This window comes from Lynx rufus, unplaced genomic scaffold (assembly GCF_022079265.1).
Source record: "Lynx rufus isolate CCGP_SWC_20201006 ecotype Redwood Valley unplaced genomic scaffold, mLynRuf1.p SCAF_1, whole genome shotgun sequence".
Lineage (NCBI taxonomy): Eukaryota > Metazoa > Chordata > Mammalia > Carnivora > Felidae > Lynx > Lynx rufus.
Genome location: NW_025814823.1, coordinates 133,815,012 through 133,827,749, shown reverse-complemented (window position 1 = coordinate 133,827,749; position 12,738 = coordinate 133,815,012). Strand labels below are relative to the sequence as shown.

General features: G+C 41.7%; 1 protein-coding gene across 1 annotated transcript in view; it reads right to left on the bottom strand.

The window, feature by feature from the left end:
- The window catches only part of MAST4 (microtubule associated serine/threonine kinase family member 4), a 348,037-nt gene extending 336,769 nt beyond the window's left edge, over nt 1-11,268 (bottom strand). Inside the window, exon 1 of the mRNA XM_047087443.1 lies at nt 11,134-11,268. Coding sequence (XP_046943399.1) covers nt 11,134-11,172 — 39 coding nt within the window. The 5' untranslated portion in view covers nt 11,173-11,268. The remainder of the gene's footprint in view (nt 1-11,133) is intronic.
- Between the last annotated feature and the right edge of the window lie 1,470 nt (nt 11,269-12,738).

The following is a 12,738-nucleotide window of genomic DNA, read 5'->3' as shown; positions in this document are numbered from 1 at the left end:
TCTCACTCAGGTTTTAAATTCACTCACTGTTTCAAACAATATGGTACCAACCTCGTCATCTTCATTTAAGAATGGAGGTTCCTTGGGGCACCTGGGTGGCTCAGTCGGTTAAGCGGCCGACTTTGGCTCAGGTCATGATCTCACGGTCCGTGAGTTTGAGCCCCATGTCGGGCTCTGTGCTGACAGCTCAGAGCCTGGAGTCTGCTTCGGATTCTGTGTCTCCCTTTCTCTGACCCTCCCCCGTTCATGCTCTGTCTCTCTCTGTCTCAAAAATAAATAAATGTTAAAAAAAAAATTAAAAAAAAAAGAATGGAGGTTCCTCAAAAAACTAAAAATAGAACTACCCTACGACCCAGCAATTGCACTACTAGGCATTTATCCAAGGGATACAGGTATGCTGTTTCAAAGGGACACATGCAGGGTGCCTGGGTGGCTCAGTTGGCTAAGCGTCTGACTTCAGCTCAGGTCATGATCTTGCGGTTCGTGAGTTCGAGCCCCATGTTGAGCTCTGTGCCAACAGCTTGGAGCCTGGAGCTGCTTCAGATTCTCTCTCTCTCTCTCTCTCTCTCTCTCTCTCTCTCTCTTTCTCTCTCTCTCTGCTGCTCCCCCACTCTCACTCTGTCTCTCTCTCAAAAATAAATAACAAACATTTAAAAAATTAAAAAAAAAACAAAGGGACACATGCACCCCCATGTTTATGGCAGCACTATCAACAATAGCCAAAGAATGGAAAGAGCCCAAATGTCCATTGATGGATGAATGGATAAAGAAGATGTGGTATATATATACAATGGAGTATTACTCAGCAATCAAAAAGAATGAAATCTTGCCATTTTCAACTACGCGGATGGAACTGGAGGGTATTATGCTAAGTGAAATTAGTCAGAGAAAGACAAAAATCATATGACTTCACTCACATGAGGACTTTAAGAGACAAAACAGATGAACATAAGGGAAGGGAAACAAAAACAATATAAAAACAGGGAAGGGGACACAAGAGAAGAGACTCTTAAATATGGAGAACAAACTGAGGGTTACTGGAGGGGTTGTGGGAGGGGGGATGAGCTAAATGGGTAAGGGGCATTAAGGAATCTACTCCTGAAATCACTGTTTCACTATATGCTAACTAATTTGGATGTAAATTTTAAAAAATAAAAAATAAAATTAAAAAAAAAAAGAATGAATTGCTTTTTCCATTACAGCCTCTAGTTTAGGATGTCTCATTTTGCCTTTTCAAAACTGTATTGAAATGAGACCCGTAGGCAAGTTGTCAAAGTTGGAAGCAATCTGCAAAAACACACGTGCGCACACACACACACACACACACACACAAAATCCCACATCTTCAAAACTGGATATATCTTCAAGACCTGACACTAAAGCATAAAACTGCTTTGCTGTTTTTATCATTGTAACCAGCCCTGCAAAATAAGTGTTAAAATACATGTTATAGTAATATAGTAATGCTTGAAAGTTATTCTAACAAATCTATTAGGCTGTGAGAAATTGTACTCTCTCATTATTCATCCTGTACTTTGATTAATTATTTAACGCACATGACTTCAGAATCTATATCCAGCCTTGACCTCCGTGTGGAAGGAAGTCTAAGGCCATAAGTCCAAGCTGTTTATTGAACACCTCTACCTACAAGGTGCTTCTAGGGCTTCCACAGCTGCTTTAAACTCCAGATGCTTGGAGCTAATCATCTTCTTACCATCCAGATCACTTTTATTTCTGGTCTTCATCTGACTTGGCCATCATCCCTGGCTCCTCCCAGCTCTTTCCCCATCCATCCCAAGAGGTCACCATGCATTAATTCTACTGAAGCGCCTTTTCTCTACTTTCAGAGACACAGTGTCCACACAGTGGCAACACCCCTCACCCCCTTGCTCCTAACCTAGCTGTTCCTGGCCTCTTCCCAGGCATTCTTCATGCACAGGTGACACCACAGCTGACAGCTGGCAAAAGATTTCTGCCCCCTGCTTACAATCTTTCAATGGCTTCTTATTGTTCGACAGTAACCTCCAGATGCCTCAACATGGCACCACTCTTGGGCCTCTGGCTTGCCACCACCTGTCTCTCCCACGCACTACCTTGCAGCTCTTTCCAAAGGGTAGACCCGGCCCAATTTTCGCAGGCCTGGCTGTTTCCCCAGCCTAGACCACCCTTCCTAACTCATCACCGCCAGGCAGCAACATCCTCACCTGCACAAAGCCTTGTGCCTCCCACGGCAGAGCCAGCCCCGTAGTGTATGCCTCTGCCCTGTGACAGACTCAGGACCCAGCCCTGGCTGCTGCCTCAACAGCCGTGCATCTCCCCCATGATAAGCCCCTCGTGGGTCAGTACCATATTCCACTCATTCTGTAACGCTGGAGCCTGGGATGGGAAGTCCAATAGTGTCAAGACCCAATATTCAGTGATCTGACACCAACCTGGTCAAAATACACTGCTGCTGCTATCATTATTATTACGATACATTCATTGAAAGAAAGGCAAAGAATGGACTTCCATGCTTGACTGCCAGAATCAAAAGCATCTGCATTCAAATCTAAGTAGAAGAGCAAATGTGTGCAGAACTCAACAAGAATACTACTGAAGAACATCTAGAGTAAGAGTTCCAAACCACAGGCGTGTAATATCTAAGCATTAGGACAATGCTTCAAGGGACAAAGCAACGGTCTTACCAGGCCCTTGAGGTGGTTTCTAGATGCAAATGATGGGGCATATCCCAGCAATTTAAAAAAATGGAAAAGTGGGCCTGGACACCACCAGTGCCCTGGGTCTTTTCAGGGTAATGGTCTAAGGCTGCCTCCAGCCGCACCACTCTAATAAATCCCCCCTGGAGCTGAGTTTGTTACTGGTTTGAGCTCGCACATGACAATCTTTGCTATTGCTTGGGAAGTCAAAAAAACAAATACACGGAGTGCATCTACCTCCTTCTCCATGAAAACAAACCAACGTCTCAGTGGAAAAAAGGAGGCCAAACCTTTTGAAGGAGGTCACACCTTTTGAAGTCTGTCAAACCTTGCACTGGAGATACAGAAGTAGAGGTTCCATGATTTAGGGTTCCTTGGACAAGTAATCCCCTTGGGGCAGAGGGGCTCAATCCTGGCTGCACACAGCTGAAAGGTGCTAATTTAATTCACGCAGGTTGCATCTAGGCCTCAGGCTTTGGTAGTTCAAAAGGACAGATTCAGTTGAACCACCGTCCTAAGGTCTGGAACTAGGTATCACATTAGAATTGATTTACCTTTCTCAATTCCATAAAGATGCAAAAAATAAAATAAAAAATAAAAAAAGCGTCTTGAAGAGCTTCTCTCATTGATGTTGTTGAGTAGTATAAAACTTCTTCTTAGACAACAATGCCAAAGAATTAAAACTAGGCCCCCAAATCCCACAGTTTTGAAAGATGACAAAGTAATAGATGCTTACTATAGACCAGTTGAAAGAAAAATGTTTAGATCCCACCATCAAGATACAATTAACCTTTCAGGGCCTTTTCTTCCTGTTGTTTTACATGAAGAACAAAACGCATTCTTAACCTGTGTTAGGTATATTCATATATGTTAGATCTGTTATTTTTTTCTCTTCCCCCCCCCCTTCCAGCTTCTCATCCCTGCCTCACAGACTAATGTCTGTGGGATTAAACGTGCATTATGTACACGGTTTAGTTACCTTTCTTCACTTCAAATGATTAGTGCCAGCGTTTTCCCCCATCATGAAATAATTGTCAAAGCCATGATTTTAACGGCAATATTGTCTTCTAACATGCATGTCTGAAAAGTCATTTGCCAACCTCCATGCCTTTGCTTCCAAGACAAATACATGCTAAGACACTTGAAAAAGCTCTTCCGTAACTCATAATTTATTTGCAACTTAAGTTTCAAGTAAAATCAAACACTTTAATTTCGTTAGGCTCTGGTGTCAGCGATAAAATGATTGGTGGTTGCATGCATATTGATCTCTGGAAGTTCATGTAATTCACAATTTTTATAGTTTACCTAGTTTATTGATTAGCTGGTCTTTCCATCTCCTTTTGTCTTCTTCTAAAATCATTCCTGAAATGATTTCACTGTTTTAAGTGCAATAGTACTAAACTTTCAGTTCTTACAGAAAAACCTTTTCAGGCAACTTGGGATTTTTAAAAGACATAATACATAAGGTCATGTAACTCCTAAAAGAGGGAACTAGGCAGAGAAATGGTGGCTATGTTTATGTAGAGAGCCACTGTAACCGAGTATGAAACTGCTCTCATCACTGGGAGGAAAGGGGCAAGACAGAGCCAGTTCTCATTATCTGATTCAAAGAGGCAAACCGGTTCACCTGGAGAGGAAGGCCCTTTGTGAGTTGTGAACGCTAAGATGATTTATCATGTGGGCCTAATGTAAGAGACAATGCGCATCATAACGGATAGGACTTCAAGGGGAGTTTTACACAAAGCACAGAGACCAGCTCTCAAAGCCGTTTCTTCTAGCAACTCTCACTAAGAGCCAAGGACATGATGTGAAGTCGTAACTCTGTAAAAGGATTTTGGGGAGAGCAGAGATGGACAGTCAGAGTGTGACAGGGCAGACCTCCAGGGAAGCTGGGGGAGGAATGGGAAGAGATCTCTTGGCATATTCCTCTCACACCTCGCTTCTCTGTGCCACCATCTGAAGAGCTGAGCAATTCAAAATTGAGATTGCTTGCAGGACCTCAAGAGCAGATGTCCTGCATTATTGATTCAAAGGAGACCCATGTGCTTCAGATCCTCAAGCAGAAGGGGATGAACATTTTCCCAAGAGGATCCAGAGCTGACTAGAAAGACATCATTACATGTAAGTGGGAAATGGTTGAGGGCTTTGCACAAAAAAGCAGCTTTGAATCTTTTCAAATGCTTAAACTCAGTTCAGCCTCCAGAGATCTGCACTATAAAATGTCAACATTGACTGTGGCTCGCAAAATGCTGCCAGTAAGAGCAGGGAGCAGTTCAACACATGCTAAATACATGCCATGCTGCGTGGACTCCCATTGCCCATCCAGACCCAGTCCCCACTCTGTACTGGGCCTCACAGTCTGCTTGCATGAATAACATCCACGGGCTCACTTGCCCATCTGGCTTCTGACTGGGTTCTGCCAATGAGGAGCAGAAGGGTTCAGAAGGAAGGGGGAAAATAAGGTTGCAATGTTCCTTTGGCACCTCCCTGCAGAATCACCATGGGCTGGCTATGCAGCTTCACCTAAGGCACCTGTCACCGGCCTTCTCTGTCTTGAGGTTCTACAACTGCTCCCCACCTCCCTCCTTCAGGCCTAGTGAAGGTGATAGCTCCCTGTTGCTTCTAGCCTCTAGCACTCCGTCATCCCTTAAACTTTGCCGGTACCCTGCCTACACCCTCCTTTTCATTAAACTCGCCACAAATTATCCAGTTCATGAACACCATCTTTTATTGCCTGGATCCTGCCTGATAGCCACATTTAATTATTTAAAATCACACTATGCAAGGCTCTGTGGCAATACAGAGGAAGTGTACTAAGGTTAACTTAATAAGTACCGTGTGCCAGGGGTACCTGGTTGGTTCAGTCAGTTAAGTGTCTGACTTCCACTCAGGTCATGATCTCGAGGTCTGTGAGTTCGAGCCCCACATCGGGCTCTGTGCTGACAGCTCGGAGCCTGGAGCATGCTTCCGATTCTGTCTCCCTCTCTCTCTGCCCCTCCCCTGCTCACGCTCTGTCTCTGTCTCTCAAAAATAAATAGATGTTAAAAAAAATTAAAAAATAAGTACCCTGTGCCAGATACTGCACTTACAGGATTTATAACCTCCTCCAACCTTCAAATACCTTATTTATTATTGCCATTTTACAGAGGTAGTTAGCAATTTGTCTGAAGTTACAGAGCTATTCATTGTCACTGAACACATAATCTACTCTAAAATCATGAATTTTCTTTTTTTTTTCCCAATGGATTTATAATTTCAGTGTAGGACACTCAAATAATCTTAAAACAATGCATCATGCAACAGGACTAGCTGTGCAAATAAAATAGATGCTGACTCTTATCAAGTCCAGAGTAGAATGCAGTAATTATGGAAAGTTTCATTAAAGAGTGAGAATTTGCTGTAGTTCTTAATGAGCAGCAGGAAGTTGGGCAAAATAAGGAAAGAACATTTTAGGGGAAGGTGACCTATGGCATCTGGAGAGAGAGGGTGATGGGAAAGGGTTCTCCAAGGCAAAAAGCTGGCAATGAAACCAAAAAAGGAGACTGAGGCTACATTAAAAAGAGTCAGATATGTTTTTACTCTATCCAGAGGTCGATAATAAATCACATGGGAAATTTAAACCATGCGGCTGGTGTGGGCATCCAAGCTGACAACCAGCATGGATTGGAGAAGGGCCTGAACACAAAGGGATACCAGATACCTCAGAAGTTCGAAGGCAAAAGAGGGTAGCCTTCCACTCTGGACTTACTTTTATAGAATTATTACGGCTTGGGGACAGCAGGCCACAGAGGCAGAAACCAAGGGTGGGAACACGATGACTTGAAGAATTAGTATTTCACTGACAAAAATCCTGAGAGGACAGTTTTCTGGTTTGTCAAGCTGCATCAGAGAATAAGGAGGGGCAAAACAGGAACTACTATTCAAATCTGTTTATTTTACACGATTACAAAAAGGCGTTAAGGAAAACAACTGAGGGGGCGCCTGGGTGGCTCAGTCCGTTAAGAGTCTGGTTTCAGCTCAGGTCATGATCTCACAGCTCCTGAGTTCGAGCCCTGTGTCGGCCTCTGTGCTGACAGCTCAAGGCCTGGAGCCTGCTTCTGATTCCGTCTCCCTCTCTCTCTGCCCCTCCCTCACTCATGCTCTGTGTCTGTGTCTCTCTTTCTCTCTCAAAAATAAATAAATATTTTAAAATTTTTTCTTAAAAAAAGAAAAATTGAGAATAAAATAGAAATCTGAGTGAACATGAGATCTGGAGGACATTCTATCCTTATCCTCTGTGAATCAGGAAACTACAACTTTTTATCTCCATCTCAGAGACAGAAATTGAACTTCTTCAATGGATAAGAAACACCCCTTCAGATACAGCCACAGCTGGTCTAATCAAGCAGTACTCGTCACTATCAAAAGTTCATTTGCCATCCTGATTCTTCCTGTCCCAAAGAAGCCTCTTTGCCTTTCTGGAACCTCTGAAGAACAAAAGTATTTGATCCCCAAGTATTACTATCATAACTTTCTATTATTAATCCTCTAACTCAACTTCCTCCCTCTAACTATACAGAGTCTTCAAATGAATGAGGACAGAGTAATAGTCCCACACAATGATACTGCCGTGGAACTTTAGGTGAAGTGTAAACACATCCAGAATCACATTAAAGTTGACAGAGAAGACGCACTCAGACATCAGGACTTGAATGACCTACATTCAAGGACTGAGAAACAGAGGAAGCTGGGCACCCAGTCAGAACACAAGAATCCACCTGCTTCTTTGCTTACTAAAACTGAACTCGAGAAGAAGATTGGTGGGAAATCAGAGCCTAGGCCAAAGTAATAACGTTAGGTTTTTGCTATTGTTTCAGTTAAGGTTGGGAGATGAGGCCAGGTGTAGGGGGAGACAAACAAAACAAAAAACCTAACAAAATCTAGAAGTCTGAATTCAAAAGGTTTTGTTGTTAACTGCACCACACAGGAAAAACAACTTAACATTCTAGCTGCACATGAGAGCCTGGAAGTGGATTGAAACAGTCATGTGTAATTGGGGAGGAAGGAAATCAACAGATGATACCAGGGAAAGCAAAACACAAGTGGATGACAGGAGAGGAACCCTAGGATGTCTCCCTGGGAGACCCCTCCCTCTTTTAGTGATTCCTTGCTGCTTTAACGATGCCTATTCATTTTTCTCCAGGCTTGGGAGCTATCACATTAGGGATAAGGGACACTTTCATTAAAACAAATACAACGGAAACATATAACAAAAATCACAGAAACAATTAATTTCCCTGACAGCCAAAAAATATGATCCGTGTATGAGGAATATTAGCACTGAAAGGAGCCAGTTATCCTTTGATGCATTAGACCTGTCTAGAAATTCAAATTGCCCCAAGTCCAAGGTCTGCCCAAGCCCATCCATCCGTCAGAATTTCCCATGTTTTGAGATGCAATCTGAAAAGTTTCCCAGATTCCAACAGTGGAAGCCATTGGGGCCTCTTTCTCCCATTCTCATTTCCAAGGCCGTGATTGAAGGGCTATCAGTAGTACTGGAAATATTAACACAGTCCACAGAAAAGACGGAAAAGTGCAGTCACTTCAGATGAACAACTCAGTTGTGCTGCCCTTTTATGAGGTAGTCATGCCTTGAGAAATTACATGTTCTGACCAAAAATAATTTCCCAAAGACCAAACATTAAAAATACCACTAGTATTCCTGTGTTTTAAGAGCCAGAGGTACTGAAATTGGAAAAATACGTTCTTAACATGTACCGCATTATTTTACTCCAAACACATGCTACATTATTATAAAATTCAATCATATGGAATTACAGTATTTGTGTGCTCCAGATTTTTGACTAGGCTTTATGTTATTTAAAAAACTGGTCTGTTCCACACGCTATGCATTTATTCAGTGCGGCACACCAACAGACTCTTATTATTGTACAAAATCCTATAGTCCTGTCAAAATGATCCCTGTAAATAAATAGTGTTTACTGTCTTTACTGCTGATCCTTCTCACTTAAAAACAAATTCAAATAGTATGCATGGAGTAAAGATCTAATTATTTCATCTTGCTCGTTATGATATATGTTATAAAAAGAAATATTAGCCCTTGCTTTTCAACAACGTATTTATTGAGTGCCTACCATAGGCTAGTGTACTTATTATATAGCCATTAACTTTTAAAAACCTCATTTATATTTCTGTCCTACTTACTACACTCAAAGGTCTTATGCTACAATGTGCATTTGATGGAAAAACAATCATATGCTGAGGGTACAGGACTTGCTCAAAATTACCTCACAAAACATAGCGTCTGTATCAGGACTACAAAATGTGTAGGTTTCAGCCTAGCCTCACCACTACAGATGTATCTCATCTGCATGTTGAAATGTTTCAAATAGTGCATGTTGAAATGTTTCAAATAGTGTGTATTTGTAAATTAACTTAATTCTTAAATTCACTAGGTGGCGTTATTCTCACGAACTCCACAGTGACATCTTTCCTAATACAAACACATGCTTAAATTTTGTATTTTGTAAATAGATTCCTTATACAGCAATTTCTTAAAATAGCTACTCTGTATAAGAGAGGTCTTTTAAAAAATATTAGATACAATGGAAGTAAAAGAAAAATAGGTTTTAGTCAAAGTTAAGTTGTAACCATGAGGTGGCAGAACTTTTAGACACTTTTATATTGTTATTCCTCACAGCATGAAGACTTTTCTCATTCATAAAAGAAATCAGACATTCTATCCATTCTGTCATAGATTATGGCAGATATAGTAAAAGTATGTTAAGTACATACTTAAGTACAATGACCAGCCAGCACTCTAAGTACTGTATTAATGAGCTATGTTTCCTTTGTTTTGTCACAAATCTTTTAGATAAAAGGTAACTCTAGTATTTTAAATAACCACAATAATGATTTGTTTCTAAAATTAAAAGTTCTGTGAGATCTAGACTCCTCAAAAGCACCATATTTCAATCATGCCCTCCGAAGTGATGAGAATGTATACTAGAGAAATGAAGCACGAAAAGGAGTTTCTTATCAAATATACATTAAACAATCATCTAAAATGCATTAAAGGAAAGAGAAAACTTAGCAGAATTGCCATTGATGAATAAGCAGAACCCCTAGGAGCTTAATAGCTTATCATCTTTTTGACAAAGAGACTTTCCATATTTAACCAATGACCCCAAAGAGGACACGGAACCACACAAACAGCTGTGCATTACCAGAACTTTATAGATGGGATGAAAACAAAGAAAAGGAAATCCACAGCAGTGACTAACAGCACTGTACATTCAAAACAATGACCACAGTGAAAATCATTAAAGAGGCAGTCTGTTTACTTAGGTTGGGAACAATAGATGACATTTAACCCCAATTTCTTTAATCCCTCTTTTGTTTACCTGCAGATAATCCTTTAATTTGCCCACAATATTATAATATGAATTATAGTTGAATTAGTAATTGACACTGAGAACAAAAAGCAGACAACTCGACCAGCTGTGAGTCAAAGACTATTAAGGACTATCTGGAAGCATTTCTAGATATGCCCTGTCTATATATTCTGTACGATCAAGCATGTGTTTGATTTTTTTTTTCAAAAATAATGAATGACAGTTTAACAATGGCTAGTCATTAGATTCTTTCAGAAAAAAAATAAAAACACCACCTAAATACAGGAAAAAGTTATCAAGGAGTTAAACATACTAATTTTGAACATACTTACGTTTTGGCTTCCTGAAACTTACAAACAACTAAGCAGATGTTTTGTTTTGTTTTTTCAAGTTGTCTGATTTGCCAAGTTTTAACTTGGAATACATTTCTACACTCAAGCCGGAGTAATTTAATTAGAGAAACTCGGGCACAATCATCAAGGCAGTAAGATAATGTATCTTTTCCTCATCTCAACATAAACAAATTATAGACAACTCTGATTGAACTACCAACAGAAACTTTCATCTCACTGGCAGAAGAAAACTCCCAGCAGCTGCACACATCTGCAAGGCCATCAGACAGATGCCGCTGCGGCTCGGAGGTTGATCCTGACACAAAAGTGAGTCCTGTGTTCCCAGAACTGAATGGAGTTGCCACCCTCCACAGACTTCCCAGACACTTGACAGAATGCCAAATCGGCTCATCAGCTGTCACCGCCAGCCACAATTCAACTATTCTTGAACACCCAGCAGGAAAACAACCCACAAAGTACCAAACTCCGAGTCCTATCTATCTATTGTCTCTGACAAAACAGCCTTTCTCATTGAACCCTGTGATATGTCACCGAACCCCGTAACTAGAGCCTTAGCACATCACATCGCCAAGTGGATACGAAGAACCGTGCACGTATTTGTGCCCAGTCCAGGAATGAAAAGGGAACTTTGAAACCCGCAACGGCAGACCACTCATGATGCTACATTTCAAGAACGGAAGCATCTCCTACCTGGAGCCCTCTTCGTCTTAGAATGCTGGACTCATCCATCTCCCCCTCCGCTTTCTCTGAGCCTCACAACAGTCTAGCCATGCTGTACTACCTCTACTTCGGCACGCTAATTCAGAGCCCGGCAGCTGCTGAACACTTACATCACGCTCTAGCTGATTGGAGCCCAGAGTCAGCTGGTCCCACTTAGTTATGCACTCCAGCAACTTCGGAGATCACGGAGGCTTGCAGTTCGCTGGGAGAGCGCAGCAAGTGGGCTCAGGTACCTAATGCGTTTAGCCAGGCGGAGTCGGCTCCTGCTATCAAGAGGGGAAATCGTGGGATCCCTGTTTCGCCTTCTCCTTCAAAATGCTGGCTCTGGCATTCCGGGCAACCCGTAAATGGCTTTCGGCAGCGGCTGTGGGTCAAGACCCTTCTGAAGCAACGATAAGGTCAAAGTGGCTAAGTAAATCAGGGGTGACAGACACCTCCGTAAAAGGCAGCCACTGACTGGGACGGTGAAAAACCAGGGCACAGCTGGTCAGCCAAGCAGCACCACTGTGCCTGCCGCTCATCCTTTCTGATGGCATCAAAGAAAAAACGGAGCAGAACACGCTGCCTGAAACCCTGAAAACAGAGGGCTCTGGGAGGCTGCTCTTCCTGCCTTGGCAAAACACTTCACACTTCCCAGGGTGAAAGCCCATTCATTTACATAAATACCTTGCCAGTGGATTCCTGGCCCAAAGACAGAAACATTTTCGATAACAATTTCCCTCCTGATAGTAACTTAAGTTTTGTTGATACCTGACCAAAATGTAAAAAGGCAGAAGAAATTCTAAGAGCCATCATTAGTTGGAATATTAACCTATTTACAGTCTATAAGCAGCAAAAAAAAAAAAAAAAAAAAAAAAAAGATTCCCATCATGTGCAATTTCACAGTCTGTTTCATCTTGTTTACTCCGCTCCTCCTCATCTGATTTCAATTCAAAGCAACCAAGAGATGAATATTAAGTTTTCATTACTGGCCTGGCCCAGGAGTAACGATATACGATACTACCAATTTATAATAAATTATTCTCCCTTGACTTCTATTCTCAAGATATTGAAATTGAGATTATAGTTGGGTTCTGAGGAGGCAGATTCTAGGACCCTCTGCAATTCATCTGAAAACCACATTCGCCTTCACTCTCTCCATTAGACAGACTTTCTCTTGAATGAATGGGAGTAAGACAAGAGCATTTTTTTTTTAAGTCCTCATTTCCTGGGTTTTACCTTAGCCCAGATATCTGACGTCTAAGTGTGGGGGGCGGGGAGGAAGTATTAGAGGTTCCTTACCCACCCATCTGCTATTACACGAGCTTCCTGTCTCTTTCTGGCTGTCAACACACTATTAGGCGTGCTATCAATTGATTAGATTATGTCATTAAAAATAGCTTGGGGATTTATGAATCTAACCACTGAGGAAAATTGATTGCATTTTATGTTCCCAAACAGTCTTCGCATATATCTTCAGACAAAGAGAAACCTTGTCAAAAAATGCCACCACTAGCAGAGGCATCAGCAGAGAAGGGTGTCAGTGTGCTCTTCCACTTACGTGTGCACATTTGACACCACTTAAGGAACAAAACC